This window comes from Rhyacophila brunnea, unplaced genomic scaffold, assembly GCF_057557595.1.
Source record: "Rhyacophila brunnea isolate RB1 unplaced genomic scaffold, BYU_Rbru_1.0 scaffold_18, whole genome shotgun sequence".
Classification (NCBI taxonomy): domain Eukaryota; kingdom Metazoa; phylum Arthropoda; class Insecta; order Trichoptera; family Rhyacophilidae; genus Rhyacophila; species Rhyacophila brunnea.
Window position 1 is genome coordinate 7,442,480 of NW_028232837.1, and position 25,345 is coordinate 7,467,824.

Below are 25,345 nucleotides of genomic sequence, written 5' to 3' on the forward strand. Positions count from 1 at the left end.
AAGGGCTTAATCGTATTTTAAAAACCAACACCATCTGCAATTTGTATTCTTAGTTCAATGAAAACAAATACGTATGACTGACAATGTTTAGTGTGCATTTTTTATGTCAGATCTCCACAGCCTACCCCCATCCTTCACCACTGATTTCTAATAGGTAATATATTTTATGTATAATAAGGTATTGTGTTGTGTAAAAACATTGGTCAATATTTTTAACCACAGTCAGTCCAAGTTGGAGCAAACAAATAAAACACATAAATTATTTCTTAATTAATGTTTATTTCAATACAAAAATAGATATCAATAAAAATAACAAAATACGGATATTGCAGTGCGAGATAAAAATGTAATTTATGTTATTATGTTATTAATGACAAAAATAGGATACTTTTTTTTGAAGCAAATGAAATTAATTGAGTCAGTTGGTGATACACTGACATTACATATTCTTAAAAGGATTAACATTCAAAAAAAAATGACCAAAGACATGCATTTTTTGTCTGTGATTTCACTTTCCCACTTAAATGGTTAATTCATGCATATATTCAAATTTGGAACATTTTCATAGCCATTTCAAAATGTTCAAACAGTTGACAGCTCGACTTAAAATATAACCTTAATAGCCTTAAAATATATGTGGAGATCTCTTCATTTCTTCGCTTATACATTTATCGATCAACGGTAGAGACAGTCTATCGAGTGGACAATTTAAGCTAATGTAAACCTGTTTCTTTAATTTCTTCGCGAGCTTGTTTGACAAATTGACAGATGTAGTGTCGAGAGGTGAGCCTAAAACTTTACTCGACAACGGAGTGTTTTGAAAATCTGACATCATGGCGACGGATAAATCAGCAAAAGTCGGCTCCATACCTTTTCCAATCCATATAAACAGAGATTCCTTCATCTTAATTACATGGAAGCTTATAATTTGCTCGTTTAAATCAGAATGGAATGAATGGACATCGAAACTAGAAGTTGTGTATTTTATTTTGGCTTTGGATGTTTGATTTTCTGGACAGCCTTTAGCTATCAATGCTTCTGCATAATCGGGAATCTCATTATCAGTGCCCATCTCACAATTCCTGTTATCAACAAACAATAATACAATGTTATTAATGATAATATATTTCGCTGTAAGAAACAATTATTAGGTTAGGTGGCCGATAAATTTGTGTTTTTTGTTTAATTAGAAATTTTAGTCAAGGTGCAATAATTATATAGCCGTGAATGTCAACAAAGTTTTTAAATTATTTAAAAGCCAATGTAAGCAGTACTTACATTTTTATTAACGTTTGCACGAGTCAGAACGAAATGTCATTTATGAAAACAAATTCAAATGTCAAAATATATAGTATATTATTAGTCTATGGTTAAACTTGAATAATGTTGCCATTGCTTTTGTCCATAGCTATACCTCTATTGGCATTATAATCATTTTAGAGTCAGAGAAAGCAGTCAAGCCAGTTTTCAATCTCAAGCTAAATCTAATTTATACTGGAAAGCAGTATTGTAGGTATCACAACTCATGAGTTTGATTTTTTCACTGCTCTCATGGACATGCCAGCCACGATTTAAGTACACTCGGATCGAGTGCCATCCAAGCGCACTTGTACGAGACAGCTTCATACAAATTACTCCTATCCAAGCTATTCGGACCGCGTCCTACACATCCAAGCTAGCTTTGATAGGAGTAATTAGTATGAAGATATCGAGTTCAAGTCAACTTGGATCGTGTCAACGCGGCTTTACAAAATGAAAATCAGACAGAGGCCACCTTCGGTTTTTGCTCACTTGCATCATAATGATTTAAAATCTCATTGACCGATAACTTATCCAATGGTGAATCCATTGATTTACCATAATAGGATAGGCTTGTAGCTAAAAAATGTGGTATGCAATCAATGAGAGTATGTCGACTGATTAACATGGAGCAGTTTTCAGTCAATGAGATCTTATATTGATGTGGTGCAGATGGCCTCAAACTGAAGGTGGGCAAAATACGATCTTTGTTTGTAAGGGTGCCACCCATGATGGCAGTTATAAAACCAAACCTTATTGGGTAAATCATTGATCACAACCTGTTTTGTGTTACAGCACATCATTCAAATTATAAAATTATCGCTGCACACTGAAGAATACTTACCATATTATATTACTGATTTAACTTGAAAAATAAGGTTTGTTGATAATAGGTTGAGCAAGTGGCTGACATCCGTTTCTCGTAAAAATAAAATCTGTTAATACAAACCTCCACTTCGTGGAGGCCCATATGATCTTATTAGGATCGGGCATGGTTGGAAAATTTGAATTTGTAACCATCAAAAAATACTATTCTTGTGAATCACGATAATTTAAATTGAGCAGAATTTTGTTATTGCGAAACAATATAAAGTTTTGAAAGATATTGAGAATAAATTTCAAAAATTTAAAAATTCATTTCTGCAAAAGAAATAATTACAAGATAAAAATAACTTTTTATATACGTTTTTAAATTTTCTGTTGAATCATATAAACTTGACTTGACTAGCTTAGACGATCAAAAAAATTTGTACTTGATAGAAATAATACTGAAATGTCATATTGATTTCCATAGTAACGCACGTATATATTAATAATTTAGTTGCTAGGACTCACTTAGCAACCAATAATAGTTTTACTTTTTACAGATTTCTTCCGAAATAACTTTTCATACAAAACAGAATTAACTGAAAATGAAATCAATTCTACTTAAAGATGGCTAAAAGTTTTTAAAAAAATGCATTGACATCGTGTTCTGATTTATTCTAAAAGTTTCAAATGTCTAGTTAGTCGGAAAGTTAGTTAAAAATCGATAGCAAGATTTGTACCGGACAAATAAGAATACGAGCTAAGAAAAACGTTGTAAAATAAACCATTCTATTACGCACGGGACAATTAAAAATTATGTTGTATCATCAAACAAGCACTCTTTATAAATATTAATAATTACTGTTACATAGAACAAATTTGTGAAAAAATCTACGATTAATATATATTCTTGTGGCACACTTCCTAATGGCTTGCGGTACACTGGTTGACAAGCTCTGGTATATTAGACAATATTATAAATTCCACCTTTCAATGTAAAAATGATATTATAATATAAATACAAGAATATTAGTCAGTTTATACCTATCTATGCATGTATTTTTATTACAATAATTAGACAGGTATATATAGAAAGGAAACGATTTAATATTCTCTGGAAATAGTGGGTTTTAAAAATAAATTAAATAAATGAGGTATGTATATGTTTTGATTAGTTTATTTTCTTATAAAGTTTGACACATAACAACAAAAACGTACTTAAAAAACTGTAGTCTCTCTAGTTCTTAAATCCTAGCTATAATAATAGCTTGAAAAAAATATTGTTATATTTATTTTATTACACAATGCATCGTGAAAACACTTAAAAATTAGTCGAACTATCGCTGGGTGCTCTTTGCAATCTGTTCTTTCAGCATGAGAATACTGGAACGTTGCTCTGGCGGAAGCATTGCTATCTGATCATCAGACAATTGCAGCACTTGCATGATCAACGCAGCCTGAAAGAATAATAAAACAATCAATGAATATAAAATTAAAACCATTATGAGAAAACTCTAATTATATGCAAAAAATCGCAGCATTTCGATGAAACTTTGGCCATATTTTCTGCAATACGAAGTATTATTTACTCTAACTCATAACACAAGGGAAGGTAGAGGGTAGCAGAAGCGGATATAGAAAGAAATTCACTTGGTTACTGTGATCAAGGCGTAGGGGATCTTATACGACTGGCCCAAGATAATGACATTACTACAATATAGTTGCAAATCTTTGATAGAAGACGGTACCAAAAGAAGATTTCGATAACACAACCAATGAATGAAACAAAATATGATTTCTTTAAAAGATTCTTATTTTCAAATGTCTACAACTCAATATTTGTGTTGAATGACATTTGAGTGATTCAAACGTAATTGGTCGTTTTTTTTATTAGTTTCTTTTTCCATCCCATTACATTTCTAAATTAGGATATACTCATTTTTATAAACCGATAAACACTTTGAAATTCATCATCAATAATTGGATAAGATGGTTACCTTTTCTTGATCAGAGGCACCGCTCGGTATTCCAGCGATGGGCGGTCGTTGAACATTATTCTGGCCAGGCAATGGAGGCGGCACAGCTGCTACATAAAAATCAATTATGTGATTAAATCATGGCAAAAAATAATTTGGATTCAATACTAATATTGGACATCGTCGGCATGTGACGTATAGACATAGACATACTCAGGCGCTTAAGACGGTACTTCAGTGAAAGGGCAAATAATTTTTAACTATAGGTGCGATGAAATTTTGGACTCGCTGGCAATCGGAGAGCGAACGTTGAGCTGTGAACACGTCAATTTGTTTTGTGATGGCGACGGGGGTATTAATTCTTAAATCATATAAAGATGACTAAAAACCATTACCCATTTACTTGAAAAAGAAAACATGTCAATGAATATATTATTATTGTTATTAATAGAACAATAAACAGAACTTTAAATAGACGTATGTTGGATTTATATGACAAATTATATTTCGTTCGGCACACGTCATTTGCACAATCCGCACATCGCCTAGTCACGATCTTTTTAGACCATGCCTCAACTGAGGTATAGCCTTAACTTATGCAGCTAAAAAAGTGCACCTGAGCATGCACATCTTCCTATATTCTGATGATATTATATTTCTTATAGTAATAGGAGGCAGTGAAACCACCGACAGATGTCAAAATAATCACAGAGGTAGACAGAAATTAATTATTCATACCGATTATCAACGCAAAACACTATTGATATGAAGTTTTCATTATTACGGTGTGAGTATAATATGTTGACAATCTGTCGATAGATTGTACATGTCAATGATGACTGATGTTTGACATATTAATTATGGCGGCTTATAACATAGTGTTGGCATCTAAAACAAAATATTTCACATTGCTCATGGTGCATGCATTTATTTTGTTAAACCACTGATAACACAACTATAAAATTATGTAAAGTGTGAAATTATAATCATTCAAATAATATTATACAGTTTTTATAATTTTGCCATTGTATATCAGTTAAAGATAAATGTAGGAAAAATTTGAATTTAAAAAATAGTTAGTACCATATGATTATTTGAATACAAAAATTGACATGCCAAAATTTGTGCATTATGTAACTAAGTGGTGTTTTAGTTAGTCTAAATAAGCGATGAGATCTCTGCATAGCGCCCTCAGACAACTCATACTGAGAGTTAATTCTATTTCAACAATAATTATTATACTATTCACTTGAATTCAAATTAGTGATAGCTATGGAGTAGTTACGATACTACCAACATATGATATTTTAGCAGAAGTACCGCCAATGGACGAGTGATCACTTCTGAAGCCGTGGGCCGCGGGTTCGAATATGTTTCTGTATCAAACCTTGCAATAAGGTGGCACTTTTAAAGATTCTTCTTCGACCATGTCCGATCCTAATAGGATCATATGGGCCTCCACAGAGTAGGTTTGTTTAAAGATTAGGTTTCATGAAAATCAACAGTCTCACCATTTTGTACGATATATTTTAATAACCAAGGAAATGATCATATTTAAGTGATAACCAAATACATATTGCGCATAAATTTTTAGTGTACGGCTTATTTGTTATTTACGAAACAACAAACGCTTCTTCAATCCTTGTTCCCATGATAATATTGTTTTCAAAATATCCAGTTATTGGTTTCTCGACATTTGTTTGAATTTTGACAAAACCAGGCATTTTTTGCAGAGCTATTTTTGTCGATAGTTGGCAACACCGTTTGGATCATGTCTTGAGGGTCATCCCTGTTATTTAATGTGTCATCGAAACAAAATTACTAACACGTTAAGACAAATGAAATAAAAAATAAAATGATTGTTAATTTACCGACTGGTGGTGGTTTAGCAGCCTGGCGTGGGTCAATCGGTCTCTGCCTAGGGTCAGACGGGAAGGGAATTCCCATTGCTGCTCTAGGATCACGGTTGAAGCTGGTTCAGAAAACAAAGGTTATTTATTAACATAAATTTTTCTGAAGTAGTGGATAATATAAAGATTTGTGAAAATATCATTATGAATGCAGTTATACCTGTCTAAAATATCCGCCGGAAAAGGTATGCTTAGGAAAAATTACAAGTCTAATTAGAAATTAAATATCAAACAAAAATAATTATACAATACTATAAAAGAGTGTCTTGACCCATTTTTTTTTTTTTTCATTAAAATAAATTTTATTTTTTCACTCTTTAGAACTTAGTTCTTCCATTGAAGCGCCATCCAATATTAAAATATGTTCAGTGGCGTTCGTATAAAGAAAGGAATATATGGATTTTTAAGGATAAGAAAGAAACAATTTCGTCATCTTACTTATTCTCTTGCGGAGGAGGCATGGGTGGCGGTAAACTCCGCATGTCCTGATCGAGGGAGAGCATATTGTTCCTTTGCGGCAGAAGCCGAGGATCGGGTACCGGCATGCGGCCACTCTCCAGTGATCTCAAATCCACATCTTGTATGCCAGCACCTATCGAATAGATAATTGCAATAAACGAGTTAGGTAAATTTATTACTTATTCTAATACATTATGATATCAGATGAACAGCAAAAAAAAAAAACACCATATGACTATGAATCAGAGAGTTAGAAGTTTCTATATTAAGAAATGCAGATCATTATTAATTGATTCGATCGTATACAGTGCAGCTACTGAATGCTGGCATGACCTGGGAAGTCTGGTGACCAACAGGGATTCTTGAAGGAGCTGCAGTCTCCATAAATTCTGCAGACACATAGAATCAGGCGTGCGGGGCACTCGCGCATTTTGAATGTGAATCATCGAAAATACAACGTGATCAAATATGACAAAGCACACTGGTTTTGACGAAGCACTGTGCCCGCCTGCCCCATGATTCACGCGTTGTTTGGCTTCTCAACGGGACGAATTAACGAAAATACTACGTTGTCAAATATGTCAAAGCCCATTGAACACGGCAAGCAAAAAGGGCGCGCGCTGTTTTATTTTATCCGCTTCTGGACGCGTTGACGGGCGAGTAGACATTATAAAAGTGAACTCATTGTTTAGTTGCTGGGTGTCCGATATTTCGCTGGTAGAATTGTCATCGTGAATATGAATTACGAGCCGCTGAAAAATAAAATAATATTTTTATTGCTTTGTTATGAGAGACGCCGATAATAATAATTATTTTGTGCTTCTCGTGCTCCTTATTATATAGGTGAAGGGTAATGCGCGGGTGGGAGGCGGCCTACTTCGTAGTGAGCGCCCCGAGCGCCGTTTCTGGTGGGCTTCATCACTTAAGCCGGTACATATTACACTATAAAAGATCTTTGACAACATCTTTTATGTAGAATATTTTATAAATTTTTTAAAATATACCTTACGAATGTTAAATCAAAAAAATAAATTAATTATAAACACATTGTAAATATGTCAAGACAATTTTTTGCTCATCGTCGATTAAATATAATTTTTGAAAAATATTATATCTCCGAGTCATATTTAGTTGACAATGATGTAATCAACAAAGAATAGTCCACATCTATGACGATACCATACATTTGACAAACATAAATATCACAAAGTATACCAGGATAAGTCTGCGGCGGTTGTTGAGCAGGTGGTTGTGAGACAGGCAATGGCGGGTTGATGTTGTTTACGATTGAAGTTCCCGCGGGAATGGCCTGTGGAATCGTTGGCTTGTCAGGGTTTTGGAGGTTGGGAACGGGGGTTATGGGATGCAGCATCGACTGAAAGAAAAAACACATATTGTGTGTCATATGTCAAAGATTATTGGCTATAAAGGGTTCTTCAGTGGTCTTGCTTGTAACAACAATTTTTACGAAAACATGACATATAAAATATGTGTTTAGTTTTTTAATTAAAAATAATTTGGTTTTTAGTGGTATCCAACTACAACAGTGGTCTAGAAACCGAATGCGCTAGTAGGGTAAGTTTTCTGTGAGCACGGTTTCAAAACCCCGCAACCGCACCAAAAAAAAAATATCAAAAAATGTAATATAATATGTAATAAGCCGCAATGCACATTGTATAAATTTAATAGCAAGCTATTAAATTTCTAAGTGTGTATTGTAAATTATCAAAATAATTCTACGTGGAATTACAGCAATGTTTAACATAGAGACAACATTCTTATGCAGCTCCTAGCCTACGAATGAGGAAGAAGCTCCATTCGTAAAAAACAGATTTTTAAAATTACATTGTATTGAGAAAAGCAAACGTTGAACATTCATAAAATGTTATGCATTGGAGTAGTTTCTTCATCGTAGGCGCAGGAAAAGTGTTGGAGCCCAGCAGGGAGCCGTAAATCTCAGGCTGAGAGTTGTTTGTGAATTATTTATTTTATAATATTAAAACATTCACAAATATTAAAAATAATTGGCATTTGTAACGAAAGGGAAATCCTTGACATTGATTTTGGAAGATATTTTTCTTTACAAAGATTGAGGAGTGCTTTGCACGAGTAGTGACCCAATATTTTTAGCTACACCACTGGCTACAAAGTTTTAATTATCTGTAAGTTTGTTTCCACAAGTGTTAATGAATGTATGCAATACGACATTTGATGCACATGCTTTTCCAGTGTTATCGAACTGCTTTCAAACGACTCTGAATATTATCAACTGAGAGTAACCTTAATTTGTGAGGCCTAATGGTAATGCCAAAAAACAACATAAAACTAGTTTGAAATTTGCATCCAGCAACAAACATTTTATTTACTTACCACGGCTGTCACTGGATCTACAATCCTCATCACGACTTGGGCTTGAAGCAGTGCGTACGCCAGTTGAGGATTTTGAAGCAGCATATTTCTGGCCTCATTCGGATTGTTCTGTAAAAAGTTATATTCAAACAATACACTATTATAATATAACCATAGGACCAAATGCATAGTCATAAGTGGCATTTATATGCCTCTTGACTTGTGTGGCTGAAATCAGCAAATTAACATTGTGTGCCCACTAGAAAATCGGGTCGCTATGTCTTGAACCTGATATCCCCATACAAACCTCATCTGCAGGAAGTCGGGAAGATACTCATTTAAGCAGGAGACAGTCTAATTATTATAGTTTGACGTTTTCATTACAGTAGATGAATGATTATTATTGGGTAGAAGGGACATTATTATAGCCCTGAGGCATACACAACGGAAAATGTTTAAGCCGGCTCTCATATCAAAACTCGTCTCGTCTGCAACGTGTCGAATACGTCGATGTGACGTCATCGCTATTCACAAAACACACGTTGCCAAATGGAGTTCTGCATTTCATATGAACACCTACAAATTGGTCATCCCTATACCGGCTCGCCAATCGCCGCATCCAAATGTCTATACGTTTCAAGGGTTACGTGTGACTGCCGCTAGGTAGAAGTGCAACATCAACGGTCTTCATATGCAACACCGGATCGGACTTCTTAGAAGGTTTGATTTATGGCTGTGTGGCATACGAGGCAAGTTTAGATGTGAGAGCCGGCTAAATATCGGTAGGCACGTAATGTTATGGGGGGGTTGATTAACCTTTGTTCAACTGTTGGGTATCATTATTCACTATTATTATTTCGATACACGTTATACACTAATAAATTCGATACGATTCCGTTTGCGTGGGCCAAAATGGCCTGCCTATTTTGATCTTTTGTATTTTTTTTATCTATTACATTTGATGATGTGACTTCTAGTACCGTTAGCCGCTTTCTTAGGTCGTTCGGGTTCCCCGGGGTGGGAACGATATATGTCCGTGTCTCGTGTAACTCTACCAACATCCTTCTTAAGAAAATTTCGATAAAGAATTGAAGAGTGACATTCCAAACCGGCCTTAGTCCAAAATTACACATTTTCATGTTTTGATGGAATCCGATAGTGTGCTGAGATCTATAGTCTCACTAAAACTTATATTTTACAAAAAATCTTAAGTCTCTTTAATTTGATGTCGAAATGTGCGTTTTTTTTCAAAACAGCACTAAGGTAACGGTTGATTCTTTCCAAACTGGCCTAAGGATATATGCGCATGCGCAGTTGCAATATAATATTGTAACACGTCAGATGTCAGACGAAATATTAGAGAATTTGTGTTTTATAAGTTCATGTGCACATCAGTAAACCATTTTTTTTATTGAAGATGATCCCAACATTGTAGTATTATTATAGAATATATTATGCTGTAAAAGTTACAATGTTCACCTTTTTATCAAAAAATGCAATCATTCTATTACACAATCATAATTGTACACACAAAAGATACTCACCTTTACTTTATTGTGTTCCAAACTGTACTTAGTACAGAATTAGGGCCATTTTGAAAAAAAAGGCAGTTTTTGAATGAATTTTTTTGAAGTTTTACTATACTTTTTAATGTTATTTATATTTCATGTTTTTGAGTCTTTGAATTTTCTATGAAATTGCCAAAAATTATAGTACCGAAAAATTAAGAGGTAAATTGCAAATTACAAAAATATGATTATCTCAAAATCAGATTTTTAGACTTAGGCCGGTTTGGAATGTCACTCTTCAATTACCGGTGTACAATTTCCTTAAATCAGAATAAATTATGATTTTGTTCTGTAGATATATTTAAACCTGTTCTGATTATTTTGAGGTTTCTGATAGTGAATTCGGGTATTAATTTTATTATTATGTAGCAGTGGCGAAAGGTGACTTTTGGAAAAAGGTAGACTGTGGAGATCTGATAAAAAGAGCACACTTGTCAGGTATACTTACGAGAATAGTACGATATTTACTACTAATGAATAGGTACACACTAGTAAATGACAACGCCACACTAATTCAATGAAACTTCAAAAACCCACTGACAACATAAAAATGAGCGATGTGTTTAAATTACGTATTTTTCAAAACATGCATACCCATCAAAAATCATTAGATAAAATTTATTTTTATTTACAAAAACAATCTATACTTACTTATTTATTAATATTCGATTAAACACCGTTGAAATTATTTTTTTAATTATCTAATTATTAATGATTTTGGACAAAGTGCATAGTCTTGACAACATTATTATGTGCAAATGTTTTAGGCTCTGCGATAGGAGCTTACCTTATTTCGTACAAATCAGCAGACTTGCTGAGGTTACGAGACGTAAAGTCCATACGAAAAAAATTCAGAATTATTTCACACATAATCGGAGATTTATTTACGTCGAGACGTCGCGGCGTTTATTATTTATTTACGGCGCGCTGTGGTATATTTTTTAATACCTTTGCAGATTGTTTTGTAAACTGTGTAATACTGTAATACATTCCTACATATACGACATCTCTCGTTGGCAAAATAAATTATTTTTATATAACATAAAATAATGAAGTGATTAAGTATATAAATATGTCAATATGCAATTAAAAAATATTTTTCTTAAGAAGGTAGGCTTTAAATAATCGCCTAGTATGGAGTCTTCGCCACTGTTATGTAGATTTGGTGACAATGTGTGACAAAGTGTATTTAATAAGTTACCTGGATGCAGTTCTTCATCTGTTTCATCAGTTCAAACATTTGTTCGGGGGGTAATGATGCGACTGCTTTGCTGATGGCCTCAGGAGCTTTGTCGGATGAAATTGGTTCACCGTAAGGATTTTCAATCTAGACAAACATATTACACTACACATCAGATTAAATGTAATGAACTTTCGGACTTAACAAACACCCTGAATTAGTCCATTACGTTGAGGTTTTAGTGTATTCCCATTCTTTGTTTGATTTGCCACAGTTTAAAATGTACTGCCTCTAAACAGTGCACGACCTGCCTGTACCTAAGGAACTTCAATAGTTGGCAGAAATAAAAACATTGTGGGCTGCTATTAAAGCTTGCTTCATTTATTTATTTACATATTTATTTGCGATTTTTATCAATTTTTCATCTAAATACTGATGGCTAATAATTAATACACTAGTAACCATATTATCAATGAGCTTTAGATTCATGTATAATAGCGCATGTACAGGTGCATGGATTTACTTGCACCAATAGTGTGTATTTTAAACTATTGCGATACTAACTGTTTACACGTAAAAGTGCTGACTGTCTCTCCAATCTCATTTTTCAAGCGTAAGCGAGAAGCGATGTTGTCATCGTATTGGTGCTATTTGACAGATTCAGACAAGTTCGTAGATAATCGGTAGACATCAAAATATTCGGTGTGGTGTAGTTTGTATTTCTACCGGCAGGTTCGCCACTATCGTTTTGCTGCGCATGCACACCGCCATTCAAGTACCAATTATTGCGTGAAAATTCAGAAGCTTTTGAACTTTTATGATACATAATATGTGTTTACACATGCATTTTCTTATTATGGTCACGATAATACGCACTGTCAGCAGTAAATCCATGTACGTGTAAACGGGGTATAAAGGTCCAATCTCCATAAAAGAAGGCTTTTCTTCAATGTCTTTAATTATCATAATACTCACCAATGGTCCTTGCATCAATGCCTGCATTTCCATCCTAGATTTTTCCGTACACGCATTGTCAACTCTCAGAGATCGACCTCCTATTTCGAAGCCATTCAAATTACGCATGGCACTCAGTGCAGTTTCTTGATCCTTGTATTCGCAAAATCCATAACCTTTCGGCTTCCCAGATTCCCTGTCAAATACCAATTTGAAGGAATACACAGGGCCCACTTCGCTGAATATATCCTTTAACTTCTCCTCTGTAGCCTCGTAAGGTATATTTCCCACTGAAAATATCAACAATATGATAAAATAACAGAAGATAACCTAAATCGGGCTATGTTTTGTTGACATGTTTATTTTGTTTCCGAGTACTTACCAAATACAGATCTCATGGATTTATCCATGATACTCTGATCCTCCTTATCCTTTGTTTTATCCATCTTTTCTTAGTTATTTGATACACGATTTGCAAATGAATAAATGAAAACTTATTCCACAAAAGCAAAATTTATACAATTTCTAATGAATCGAATCAGAACCATAGACAATTTTATTTTGCGACGAGAACCGACAGTTCGTAAAATATTGCCAGTTATGAAAACTTATATTTGAACTCTTATTGTTTGTGGTTATATACGATACAAATTCAAAAACTTCAATTGTATTATCTATAAATTAAATTGATCGTAAATAAATTTTCATTCAAATAAATGCATTGGTAAAGTCTATATTTTAATTATTTTGTCATTTTCAAATAAATAATGCTTAGTATTTTTAGTGATGTCCACAATTTTTCTATCTGTCAATGTCATCTACCAATGTAATCATCAGCAGCTGTAAATTTACATTATTTTTATGTAAATATTAAAGAAATACCAAACGTACAATAACTTATTCAAACAAAGATGGAGTGGACAGGAAAAGAAAATCTAGGTATTTAACATGAATTTTATTTGTATATTTCATAATAAGACGCCTTTCTTGGTAAATTGTCGGACTTGTTTATTATTTTGTATGTCACAGAGGTAACTAGGTACCTGCTGATTACTTTCTAACTCGGGAAAACTTGTATTAGGTGAAGCGATGACCGTCTTATTTATTTAAACAATATTCCAATTTTCCTCGATTTCATAGTATTCATCATCATCATCAGTCTAGAACAGTACACTCCTGAATGAAGGCTTCTCCAAGCTGATTCCATTTCTCTTGGCTCAATGCATCGCATTGACACGTAATTCCTTAGAATTTAACTATCTAACCTTGCCATTATATCTTGACTGCGGACGCCTTAGCAGTCATCAGCAAAGCTAAAAAAACTCCCTCGCCACTCTTTCACATACAAATCTATGCCCCCCGACTCCTGGGTTTATCCATTACACTACATACAGTGTGGATAAAGAATAAGTTTGCCTTTTGAATGTTTTGTACCACTCGCGAACCACCAGATGACTAGATTTGTCAAGTGACTGTCTCTTTTGAGAGCTATATAAATTATTCTGTTCATTTCTATTTAATGTGCTTAGAAAACTATTAAATCCAGGAAATACAGTCTAGGTGTGGTTGTAAAAAGGTTTGATTCTCGTAATATTCAGGGGGGCCTCTGTATTTCTTGTCTTTAAAAGCTTAATAAGTTATAAAAAAACTGCCGTCAAGGTCTATGGCAATTTGTTTTTGCATTTCTATCTTATTAATCCATTCTGTGATTAAATCGCATACATATATTCAATAAACCACCACTATTTAGATGAATAATCATATGAAATTTAAAATAACAGTACAGTATAAGCAAGCATGTTAAAAGTAACCTGCCATTTGTATTTAATTTACAAACAATGCATTCAGTGCTATGACCTCCAAATTCATTGATAGTTACCAATTCAACCATAATATAAACATTCTGGAACTAAAGTTTGCATTACTCTGGGAGCGGATTCAACCATTTGGGGGCCCTACTCATTGCACTGATAGTAAACTTATATATGTGGGGTTTCTGCCAAAAGTGGGTAAGTCGATAATATAGGTATTTAGAGATAACAACGAATTATGTCATCATCATCATCATCAGCCTGAATCTATCCACTGCTGGATGAAGGCCTCTTCAAGCTGCTTCCACTTTTCTCGGTCCTGTGCGTTGCGTTGCCACGTACTTCCGTAGAACTTAATCATTTCATCGATCCAGCGGCCTCAAGTCTACCTTGTGGACATTTTGTACCTCTTGGATACCACTGGATGACTAAATTTGTCCAACGATTGTCTCTTCTTTGAGCTATGTGTCCAGCCCATCTCCATTTAAGGCTGAAATATGTACTTACGCTAGAAAAAAAATTCAAGGTCGTCCGATATATAGAACATGCACATAAGAGGGCTCGCACATCAGAACTCGCTGCATGCGTCTTACGACGAATTCGTCGATGTGACGTCATCGTAAACCAAGAAACAAACGTTATCAAATGGAGCTTCGCAGATTGGCCAATGCAACTGCGACGCGAGACGATCCGCAGATGCAACATGTCGCATTTGTTACAGCCTGCATGTTGGATCTAAAAAAAGTCGACTCCGCGCAAGCGCACAGCTGCACAAACGGCCATTTCTCTCCAGACTGTCGCCGCGTTCGGAGCAGCCACGATGCGGCGAATGTCGATATCGCTAGGCAGATGTGCGAGGTTTTATCAAGGAACACCGCCTGCCCGTTCTCGGAAGCTTTGATTTATGGCGGTTAGGCACACGAGGCGAGTTGTGATGTGCGAGCCGGCTAAAGCACAAAGTCACTAGCACTATGCTTGATTTTAGAGGAGATGTCGAACTTCAAATTGCAATTACTTCATAACATGATTTCGAGACTTACCAGCCTTTGGCAGTAACCCCACGTGATTTCTTAATTGCGTGTCGGTTTCTTTTCAAATTCATAATTCGGAACATCTCGAATCACACATATTAGAAAGAATATTAACATTGATTGGAACTCTACATGGAATAATGAAATTTGGAAAGTCACATCTATTCAGCTATTATAGATTTGCTAGAAATTCTGTAATTATCTGTAATGTTTCTGTTACCATATTTTTTTTTTAGATATATCCACAAAAACCAGAACAGACGGAGATGGCATGGAAACATCCGTTCTTGTTGAACAAAATGTTAAAAATAAAATTCTATTACGAACACCTTCCACATCTTCCGGCCAATACCTTAAAACTGATCAAGAGACTGTCAATTCGCCCACAACCTCATTCGGATTCCCAACCGACAAACTGATGCTAATTAACTTGACTCCGAAAGAAATACACTATGTAAATAGGAAAACTAAAGTATTATCAAAAGAACCAAGGTTCGTACCCTACGAACCCTACAAAGCGGCTGTGAAACCAATTATTCCCTTTCAAAAAAGAGCAATCAGTACAAAAAAGAGTACATCCAAAAATAACCTCGATTTAAACGTACTGGTATCTCAGATGTCGTTGATGGATAATAATCCTATGATATTTAAAAGCACGAAGAAAATAGTACAAAAGGTCGAAGAAACTAAACCTTCGCCTAATATATCTGATCTTGCGATTAAACAATGGGAAACGGAAAGGACACACATGAAAGATGATATATTGTCACTGCAACATACTAATGATCTTTTAAAGGACCAAATCAAACAGCAAGTGCAGGTATGTTTGTTTTGTATATCGATCGAATTATGCAGACTGGGGTTTTGGAAATAGAGGTATCATACAAATGTTTGGTATTTATTTTAGGTTAATAAAGAGTTGAAGACTATGCTGGTGGCATCCATGGGTGAAGACTTGAATACAACGGTGCAAACTCTGACTGAAGACAAGCAGCAGCTGGCCAGCGCATTGCTCAGTTCTGCCAAGCACCTCTCCACGCATCAGGTGAGTGAGTTTTAAGGTAGCCGCTACCGAAAATTTTCATGTTTGGCATTATACCAATGCGTCAGTTTCGCAGCCGTAGACTAAATAATTTTATTTCTGCGCCAGATGTGAAATAGTAAATACCGTATTTCCTCGATTATAAAACACATGTTTTTTCCTGTTTTGGTGTCTCTGAAGTCGGGGTACGTTTTATAATCGATGGCGTCTTACAATCGCTGTAAAATTCCACGGTTGTTATGCATCATCACTGATTACTAGTAATGTGGGGGTCAGTTGTCAGTAGGAGTCGAAAGATGATTCAGGAAAATGAGACACTGAATCTGAAGAAATGTTCAGACTCTGATGGTGATACTACATAAATAATATGCTTATTTTAAAATCCTTTCTATTGTAATTATATGACTTTGTCTGTTATAATAATGTTTACATATTGTTTTTATTATTTCTTATTCGTATATAAAAATAAGGGTGGGTCTTATAATCGAGGAAATACAGTAATACTAATATTTTGCACCAAATATTCATTAATTTTTAAGAATTGAATATGAAAAATGTCCATACATGAAAAAAAGTCACCTGCAGGGCGTTATTTTACTTAAAGAATATTAACATTTCAAAAAACTGGCTGTACGATGCAATTGGATGTGATATTTGATTATTTATCCAATCGAATATGGCGAAGGATCAGATGTTACTTGGCTAAAACAAAAGAGGGTCTCGATCAGTCCTTCATATTATGATGCCAACCAGTGGCGAAGGGTGGAGGTAGGCTGTTAAGATCCGCCATAAATAGTGCACATTAAACTTTTTCATACATACATATTTGTTTTCATTGAAATAAGACTACAATTTACAGATAGTGTTGGTTAGATTTTAAAATTCAATTAAACCCTGAGAAACCAAGCCATAATAGATAATAGTCAAAAATTACATGTCTTTCTATAAAATATCTAAAATTATGCAATTAAATCATACATAACTTTGAGTATTTTATAGATAGAATAATATTTTTTATTTATTATAGTTTGGTTTACGCAGGACTTAATGAATTAAAAAAATGAACCAACAATATGTGTAATATGTATTTTTAATCCAACGAAAACAAATAACTATGAATGAAAAAGTGTGCACAATTTTGTCGTATCGCCCAAATTAGACCAAATCTATTATGGTTTCGTTTAGGCAGGGTTTAATTGATTTTTAAAAACTAACTAACACCATCTGTAAATTGTAGTGTTACTTCAATAAAAACAAATACATATGACTATCAAAGTTTAGTGTGCACTATTTATAGCGAATCTTAACAGCCTACCTCCACCCTTCGCCACTGATGCCAACTGCCGACAACTCAATAATTCAAATGGATTTATTTAATAATACAAAAAAATGGCTAAAAATACACGGAAAACCCTTGATTTTACCTTGTGTAACATTACTGTAGAACAGTCTTTCTCAAAGTGGGTGCTGGAGGCTTTCAGGGGGGCAGTAGAAGGCTCAAAGAAAATTAGGGGGCATAAAGGAAATCTAGTGGGGCGACGGCAGACAAATTCTATCTTTAAAAATCCGACGGAATCTAGACACGACACCACTTGAGATGCGATTTACTACTCGAATGCTTGGAGTCCCGTATAGATGGTTAAATTAGAGTCGCTTACGCATGTAATAATGTGGATGCAGCTTCATATTTCATGTACGTGGTCCATGGTTAAGTAAAAAAAAAATTCGGTCGATCGCAGTGATCCCATCCCTACCGCAGTTCTTAACCCATCGCGCCCTATCGGCGCAAATTTGGCGCCGGTGTTACTGGATCCAGGACATGATGAAAATCAAAAAATTTTCATCATATTTTGATTTTTTAAAAAGTTGAAATTACTTAATAATAGATGTCACTATCATTTTATGATGTTAGTTATATACAGTCCAATATATTTTTTAAGAAATATTTGATTTATAAAATCTATTTTTATTTAAATTTCTCAAAATAATGATCAGTTCGCTAGGTATGAGGTGTTTGAGACAGTAATAAACATAAAATGGCCCTCCATCTTCTAAATATCTTGAAGAGTATTACATTTAGCTCCAGTTTTAGTATATTTTCCTTTTGTTATTTACTTCTATCATAGACTTTTTATCTATATCATTTTGTATAAAAAAGGCTAAAAAACCCCAAAAAACTATATTTGACAAGTTTTTTTCATTCCACTTATACACAAAGTTTACTTAAAATGTAAATACTTAATAGAAAAATTCAAAACCTATAAATATTTAAAAGATTTATTTGAATTGAATGAATAATACATGAGTTATATCAATTTTAGTAATCAGTGTGCCTTTTTAAGTGATCCTGAAAAATTAATTCAGTCTGGAATGGGTTAAGTGAATTCGAGCCTGATATTAACAAACTTGTCGAAATGCATCAGATTCATCCTTCACATTAGATAAGTTTTTAATTCAAAGCCTTCTTTTAATGTTAATAAAAATACTTCTAAATATGATTCAGTATGAGTTTTATTTTCTCTCATTGAAACATTCTTTGATCTCAGAAATAGGATATGGGTCATGCCCTATCTATTCTATCCATATAATAATGCAAGTTTAAAATTCATATTTTCAATAACTGTTTTTAAGATACACAACAGATGGTAATGTAAAAAGGTAAGTTAAAAAATATGGGGGGGCACTAAATTTTTTTTAAATCTCAAAGTGGGCGGTGGTCGAAATAGGTGTGAGGACCTGTGCTGTAGAAGATTACACTGCTCTTACCTTAGCGATGGGTTGAGGGACCCGTCAAACATCTACTATATTACAACCTAATGTGTGTTTATATTTTATACACAGGAACAAACGGAATGGTTAGCAGGGCAGTGTGAAGTCTGGAGAAGTAAATTTTTAGCCAGCAGGTATACTTATCATGACTTTGTTAATAATTATTATAGAAATACCTAACCGATTTTTTTTTATTTTTTTTTAAACGGTACATGTTCAAACACGCGCGTCAATATCATTTTACTCCCTACTTTAATTATAGTTTGTCAATTTATGGCTACGGCCGTATGTTGTAGCTTAACCACTGGGGAATGCCAAAAGAAATGGCGTATTTCAAAAAAACACTACCTTATTCTTAGGTCAATAATTATTATAAAGCAATCATTATTCATAAGATGTTTATCACGCTTGAATGGTCAAAGACATAGCTTATAATAATTATCTTTAGAATCATCTTCAAATGTGTTAATCTTGCCGATTTTTTGAATAATAAAATGCCTAATTCTTGTCAAATTTGGGATCACAGAGATTATCAATATATTTTTTTATCGTGAATATTTTACAAAAATTATCTCGTAATAAATTATACTAATGGTTTTATAAATGCGTTTAAAAATTAATAAATGTAAAAAATCTTAACACCACTGCACAGTTATGTACCGAAATATGACTATATTCTAAAACATTTGGGCGAGAGGTTTAAAAGAATACTATTTTATGTAACAAAAATACTTTATGCAGTCATCAAATGTTTAAAATAACTATAAAGGATAATAAGGCTTCAAAATTATATAAATAGATTATCTACAACGTTTAAGGAGTATCCAGGATCATGGTTTGAAAATACAATAAAAACTCAATTTTGACCTACGACGAGCACGTGGGCCGTTAAATGAAAAAATACATAATTAAAATTGGAATGTATACTGCCACTTATTAAATTTTCAAATAAATAATATAATAACAATTTTATATTGCCATCTTTTAATACAAAGTATACTTACTTCAATAAAATTAATAATTTATTGGTTTGTGTCTACAATAATAGTTTTCTTTTATATTGATGAAAACTGGATGAAAATATAATTTTTTTATTCAATACAGAATATACATATTGTTTTAAGAATTTTATATTTTTTATTATTAAAATAAACATAATTTTGAAAAACATGAAAACATACTGAGTTTGACCCACTTTGAAATCACACCTTTCTCTTTCCCGGTGAGTACTTTCGCCTCTAAGCTATCGAGGATTCCATCTATGATTGATGCAAATTATTTCTTATAACTACATTTAAGCTGAGGTACTTCAAATTCCACCAGTCAGTCGGCAATCTGCTTTATGATTAATTAAGGTACCTAATGGCATTAGTAACTTAATCATAACAGACGTCTGGCGTTAACCTTATTTTATTATTGTCATACTTTCCTTTGTTAGATTCTTTATTACAAACAAACATGATTTTTAAATCCTTAGAAACATACATATTAGAAAAATTCTACAAAAAAAGGTTGAACTAATTTAGACTCGAACTTACGTCTTCGTATTGTTAATGTTAATAAATCTGTTCTAATAAATTAATATTGTCTTCAAGTTTAATGGTGGAAGAGTTGGCCGGATGGAAAACAGCTTTCACGAAACGGACAGACGACTTACAAAATGCCCTCCATCAAATATTAGAAGAGAGAAATCGAGTCCGAGACATCTTGATCCACACTTACAGAAACCTGCAAAGCCTGCATGAGAACTGGCTCACCCAGTTCTCCACCAAAGAGATGTACTACACCAGCCTGAACGAATTGGGTGGATTCGGTGTGATGGAGCAAACGCCCATCGGCAGAATCAACCTGGCGTTCAGCAAGCCGAAGTCTTCCAATATCCTGGACTTGTCGTCGGTCAATTTGAAGTTTTCGGAGAACCTGTGCAGTAATGTGGAGAAGCTCGATGATTTTTCGTCGGTGCTCAATGAGCTCCCTGCTAACACAGACGCGGAAAATATTTCTGAAAAGGTGAGATTTAATCGAATTGAATCGATCTCTTTGTTTGACACCCACCGCGGGTGGGGAAGTGGTCGAGCTTCTGCCTCTGAATCCATGAGTTGTCAATTCGAGTCCTACATCTGGGAAAAAATAATATGCGTCTTTGATCCCCACCAAAAATCTAATTCCTTCAGTTTTAGCGCTTATAAGTTTCTCTGTAGGGCATCAAGCTTCCGAAGTCAGGCTCTTCAGAGTTTGAGGATTTCATGATTATAACAATATTGCCAGATGCCACCCTCACTGATGTGGTTAAAGATTCTCAACTCAAATGCCAGTAGTTTCAGGGGCATGTCTGAACTGTAGCACTATACCAGTTTCAATAATGAAATATATTAGGAATAATGTTATATATGATTACTTTTAGGCCTTAATTTTCAATTCTCAGAAATAAGTCATAACTTATTAGTACTCTATGTAACGAAGTCGAAATGCTTGGTATTCATTTTATTATTGTCTTTAGATTCTGATTGACAGTGCCTGTGAGTATAGCAGAAGGTGAAAAGTACTTCACGGTGTATTGAAAGGGATTTCAAACTTTCCAGCAATGTGTCTAGAGAAGTGATGCACAAACCGTGAATCGTGGGCCGCATGTGGCCCAAAATAACAAGTACTTCATCACCAAATTTTTCATTGAAAACGACAAAATTCTAATTTCCTATATACTATGTTCTATCGTGCAAATACATAATATGTACGTAATGCCGAGTCGAGTGATTGAAGTAGCTGATATGTAACTATCACTTAAATTAAAAATAATAAAATGTATGTTTCGTCTAGTATAAATATATCGTTATTTTTCAACATTTTGACCCACTGCTGCTTGTAAAAAAATAGAAAATGGATAAATTGGCCCTTTCAAATAGGTTGTGCACCACTGGTGTAGAGTGACTAAATGCACATAAATAAGGCCAGGCGTGTACGGGTGACTTGTCACGGTGATAGTTTCGTCACTGTCACTGTCTTCCAATCGAGCGTTAGCACGGTGATTAACTGTCACCCGTCACCCTTTCATACCAGCAATGGATTTCGAAGAGGCGGTAGTGGTTTGTGCTCTTATAATCAGACATAGAAAAAATGCACGAAAGAGATGTTATTGGGTATATCCCATTAGTATTGAGAGGCTACTCGAGGGAAAGTTTTACACTTTATACGAGGACCTCCGAGCTGAGCCTATCCTGAAAAGTTTCTTGGATATTTTCGCATGAGTGCCAACAGTTTTGATGGGCTATTACAACTGTTGAGGCCTGGAATAACTTATCAAAATACAAACATGCGTATGGCTATTTCACCAGAGGAACGACTTGTTGTCACTTTCAGAGATTTTTTATATAATGGTGCTCGTTGTACTTCGTCGATTAAAATCTCGTTATCGATCTCTTCGTCTCGGGACGTTTGTTAATCTGCGATACTGACGCCATTTTTATGTCCTCCCGTCGCAGCGTTGTGTTGAACTGAGCGGCGGATGCGTCATTGAGTGACAGTTTGTCACCCGTGCGCGGGGGCATATAATAATGACACATTGACAGTTTCGTTACCCAAAAGTCGCTGGCTGGCGGAACTAAAAAGTCACCCCCAATGTCACGTCGCTACGTGCGTGCACCTCCATAATATACTGCAATGGATTTTGAAACAGTGACGAAACTGTTACCATGAAAAAAGTCATCTGTACGCGCCTGGCCTAAATAAACGTAGAATGTACTTTTGATTATTCCAAAATAATCACTAAATCTGCTGATGCAAATTATTTTTATAATAAAATAATAATTATTATTATTAAATACCGTGAATAAAAACTAGCATTTTATATTTTCTTCCCTGTAGTTTTGAATTGTGGGGGGAATTGAAATGGGGGGACTTAAAAATATAAGTTGCCCCGGACTTCGCATTGTCACTGATAAACCCTGGTGCTACTCATACTTGGCTCTTTTGTTTAAAAAGAGCGGCAACTGGTCTGTATCGAGAAGTCTTTTATCAATGTCTTTCCTTGTACCCCTTCTTTTATGATTTTTTTTTATGTCGCAGTTATTGGAGAAACCTCTGGAGGTTCACGGATTCAATGACTATCCCTCGACTGCTCTGGTGCACCACGCATACTCCAAGACTGGGATGACGCCAAACATCGCCTGCTGCGCGCACTGCAATGGACAAGTTCAGCTTCTCTGACATTCAACAATCATTAACAATATTTAAAATAATTTGTGACTGACGGCAGCCTGTTCTTTTATATTTCTATAGACCTATACCATGTTTGCAGCAGCATACATAGATGGGTTAGCGGAGAAATGTTGAATTCTGAAAAATTAAATTTGACAGATTTTAGGACATATAATATTGTAGGTAGTTACATGTAAATTGTACGTAAAACATTTCACCGTGGCACAGTTCACCGTGAGCTTTCTTATCGGAAAGAGATGACCATATATGTACTATACGGTCTCCAAATTTATTAGATTCAATATGAACATTAATTCAATTTTCATAGCTGATTTTGGCAAAATTTATTAATTCAATGAAAACCTAATCTAACCGAACAAATAATCCAGTATATCGGCTATTTTCAAAATTTGTTTGCTGCTGGCTTCCTGTAAAGTGTAAACCGACAAGAACTGTGTTTTATTTAGACATGAATTTTATCTCAGTACTATACGACCCAAAGAGGTTGGACTGTCTTTAATATACGGCCATATATTTCCGATACATTCCACGGTGAAGTGCGATACGGCGAACTGGATACGTACAAGTTTCCGGACTCGAATATTTGAATTGTACAATATCTTCCAACCATTCAGCACTCAGTTTTGAATGTACAATATTTTACAAGTATAAATGTATGATGCAGACAGGTGTTTTGTCTAGAATAATTAAATTTCGTTAAAAACTGGACACACAGTATCTATGCACTAACCCAGTGGTGCCACAGGCAAAAAATCAGAGGACACTCTGGAGGGGGCCCATAATATGGTCATAATAAAACATTAAACTAATTCTAGATTTGCAAAATACCTCAAGGCTTCTGCCAATTCAAAAAGGAAAGGAATCTGAATAATCTAAGATGACGATCCTGATTGTTATTAAATTACGTGAATTCGGGATATATATTGCATTTTATTTTAATTAATTAAAATGATATTATCATTATAAGAATAGTTAATATAAACATGTATATAATCAACTCAACAGGAGCTCAAATTTTAAATGTTTCGAGACTTTTATAACTAATAATTGTACCTAATAATTATGTACCATAATAATTTATAAACAACTAACTGCCTTAGATTTCCATTACCTTGTATTAATATTAGTCTTATATTAATTGTAATTTTTTCCAGTAGATGTAATTTACTGATGTGATTTATAAATACATAACTTAGTTCAACTTATAAATTTTACTTTATTATTGGTTAAAGTTTTATGTACATGTATTTTAAATTGTTAATAGTGTAATAAAAATGTTTTCTACTAAAGTAATATTGTGGTTTGTATTTTATTGTGATGTCTCCCCCATTCCTCATTCTCTTTTGACTTTGCACAAATGCAGGCTTGGGAAAATTACAGCTCGCCAAATATTTCTGTGGGGCCCGTGAGCTTTAATCGTATTGAAATTTTGAGATAAATTGAAATAACATATTATATCTTTTACTGCCGTTTTAGGCGATTTTAAAACTAAGCTAGATTTTTAATAATTAACATTGATACATTTAGCTGAGGGTCCACGTCTCGCAGCCATACGTGAGCACGGGTAGCACACATTGGTCGAACACCCTACGCTTAAGACACAATGGTAGGTCACTCTTGAAGATACTATTCAGACATCCGAAAGCACTCCATCCCAGCTTTGTTCTTCGAGCAATTTCATCGTGCATGCTTCCTTCTATGGACACCTGCTGTCCGAGATAGACGTAGCTGCTGACTTGCTCGAGTAAGCTCCGAAAAACAGTTCCTCACCACCTTTGTCTTTGAGACGTTTATCTTTAGGCCGACCGTTTGACTGACATCCGCGAGTTCTTGCATTCTACCTTGGAGGTCTTTCGGGTCTTGTGAGAGTATAACAATATCATCTGCAAAGCGCAGGTGACTGAGTTGCTCCCCATTAATTGGAACACCTTTTTCCTCCCAATAAGTTTCCTAAATAAGAGTAGCGGTGAATAGT

At 34.5% G+C, this 25,345-nt stretch overlaps 2 protein-coding genes across 3 annotated transcripts; one reads left to right on the top strand and one right to left on the bottom strand.

Moving 5' to 3' along the window:
* Positions 1-3,261: 3,261 nt before the first annotated feature.
* Positions 3,262-13,050, bottom strand: CstF64 (cleavage stimulation factor subunit 2 CstF64). 2 transcript variants are annotated; one of them, XM_085945516.1, is made up of 9 exons: positions 12,885-13,050; positions 12,524-12,792; positions 11,570-11,695; positions 8,822-8,929; positions 7,667-7,826; positions 6,431-6,584; positions 5,954-6,054; positions 4,104-4,189; positions 3,262-3,563 (listed from the first exon to the last, which is right to left on the bottom strand). In XM_085945516.1, exons 1-9 carry the CDS (start codon positions 12,946-12,948, stop codon positions 3,444-3,446), a joined length of 1,188 nt encoding a protein of 395 aa, XP_085801642.1. In that variant the 5' UTR covers positions 12,949-13,050; the 3' UTR covers positions 3,262-3,443. The 2 variants fall into 2 exon arrangements, with proteins under 2 accessions (XP_085801642.1, XP_085801641.1); XM_085945515.1 differs by having other exon boundaries at positions 4,104-4,192.
* Positions 13,051-13,321: 271 nt separating this feature from the next.
* Positions 13,322-24,218, top strand: LOC147073162 (golgin-45). Its single transcript, XM_085945314.1, has 6 exons — positions 13,322-13,441; positions 15,581-16,164; positions 16,252-16,389; positions 19,228-19,289; positions 20,751-21,165; positions 23,218-24,218. The coding sequence occupies exons 1-6, from the start codon at positions 13,414-13,416 to the stop codon at positions 23,356-23,358; spliced, it is 1,368 nt and encodes a 455-aa protein (XP_085801440.1). The 5' UTR covers positions 13,322-13,413; the 3' UTR covers positions 23,359-24,218.
* Positions 24,219-25,345: the final 1,127 nt, after the last annotated feature.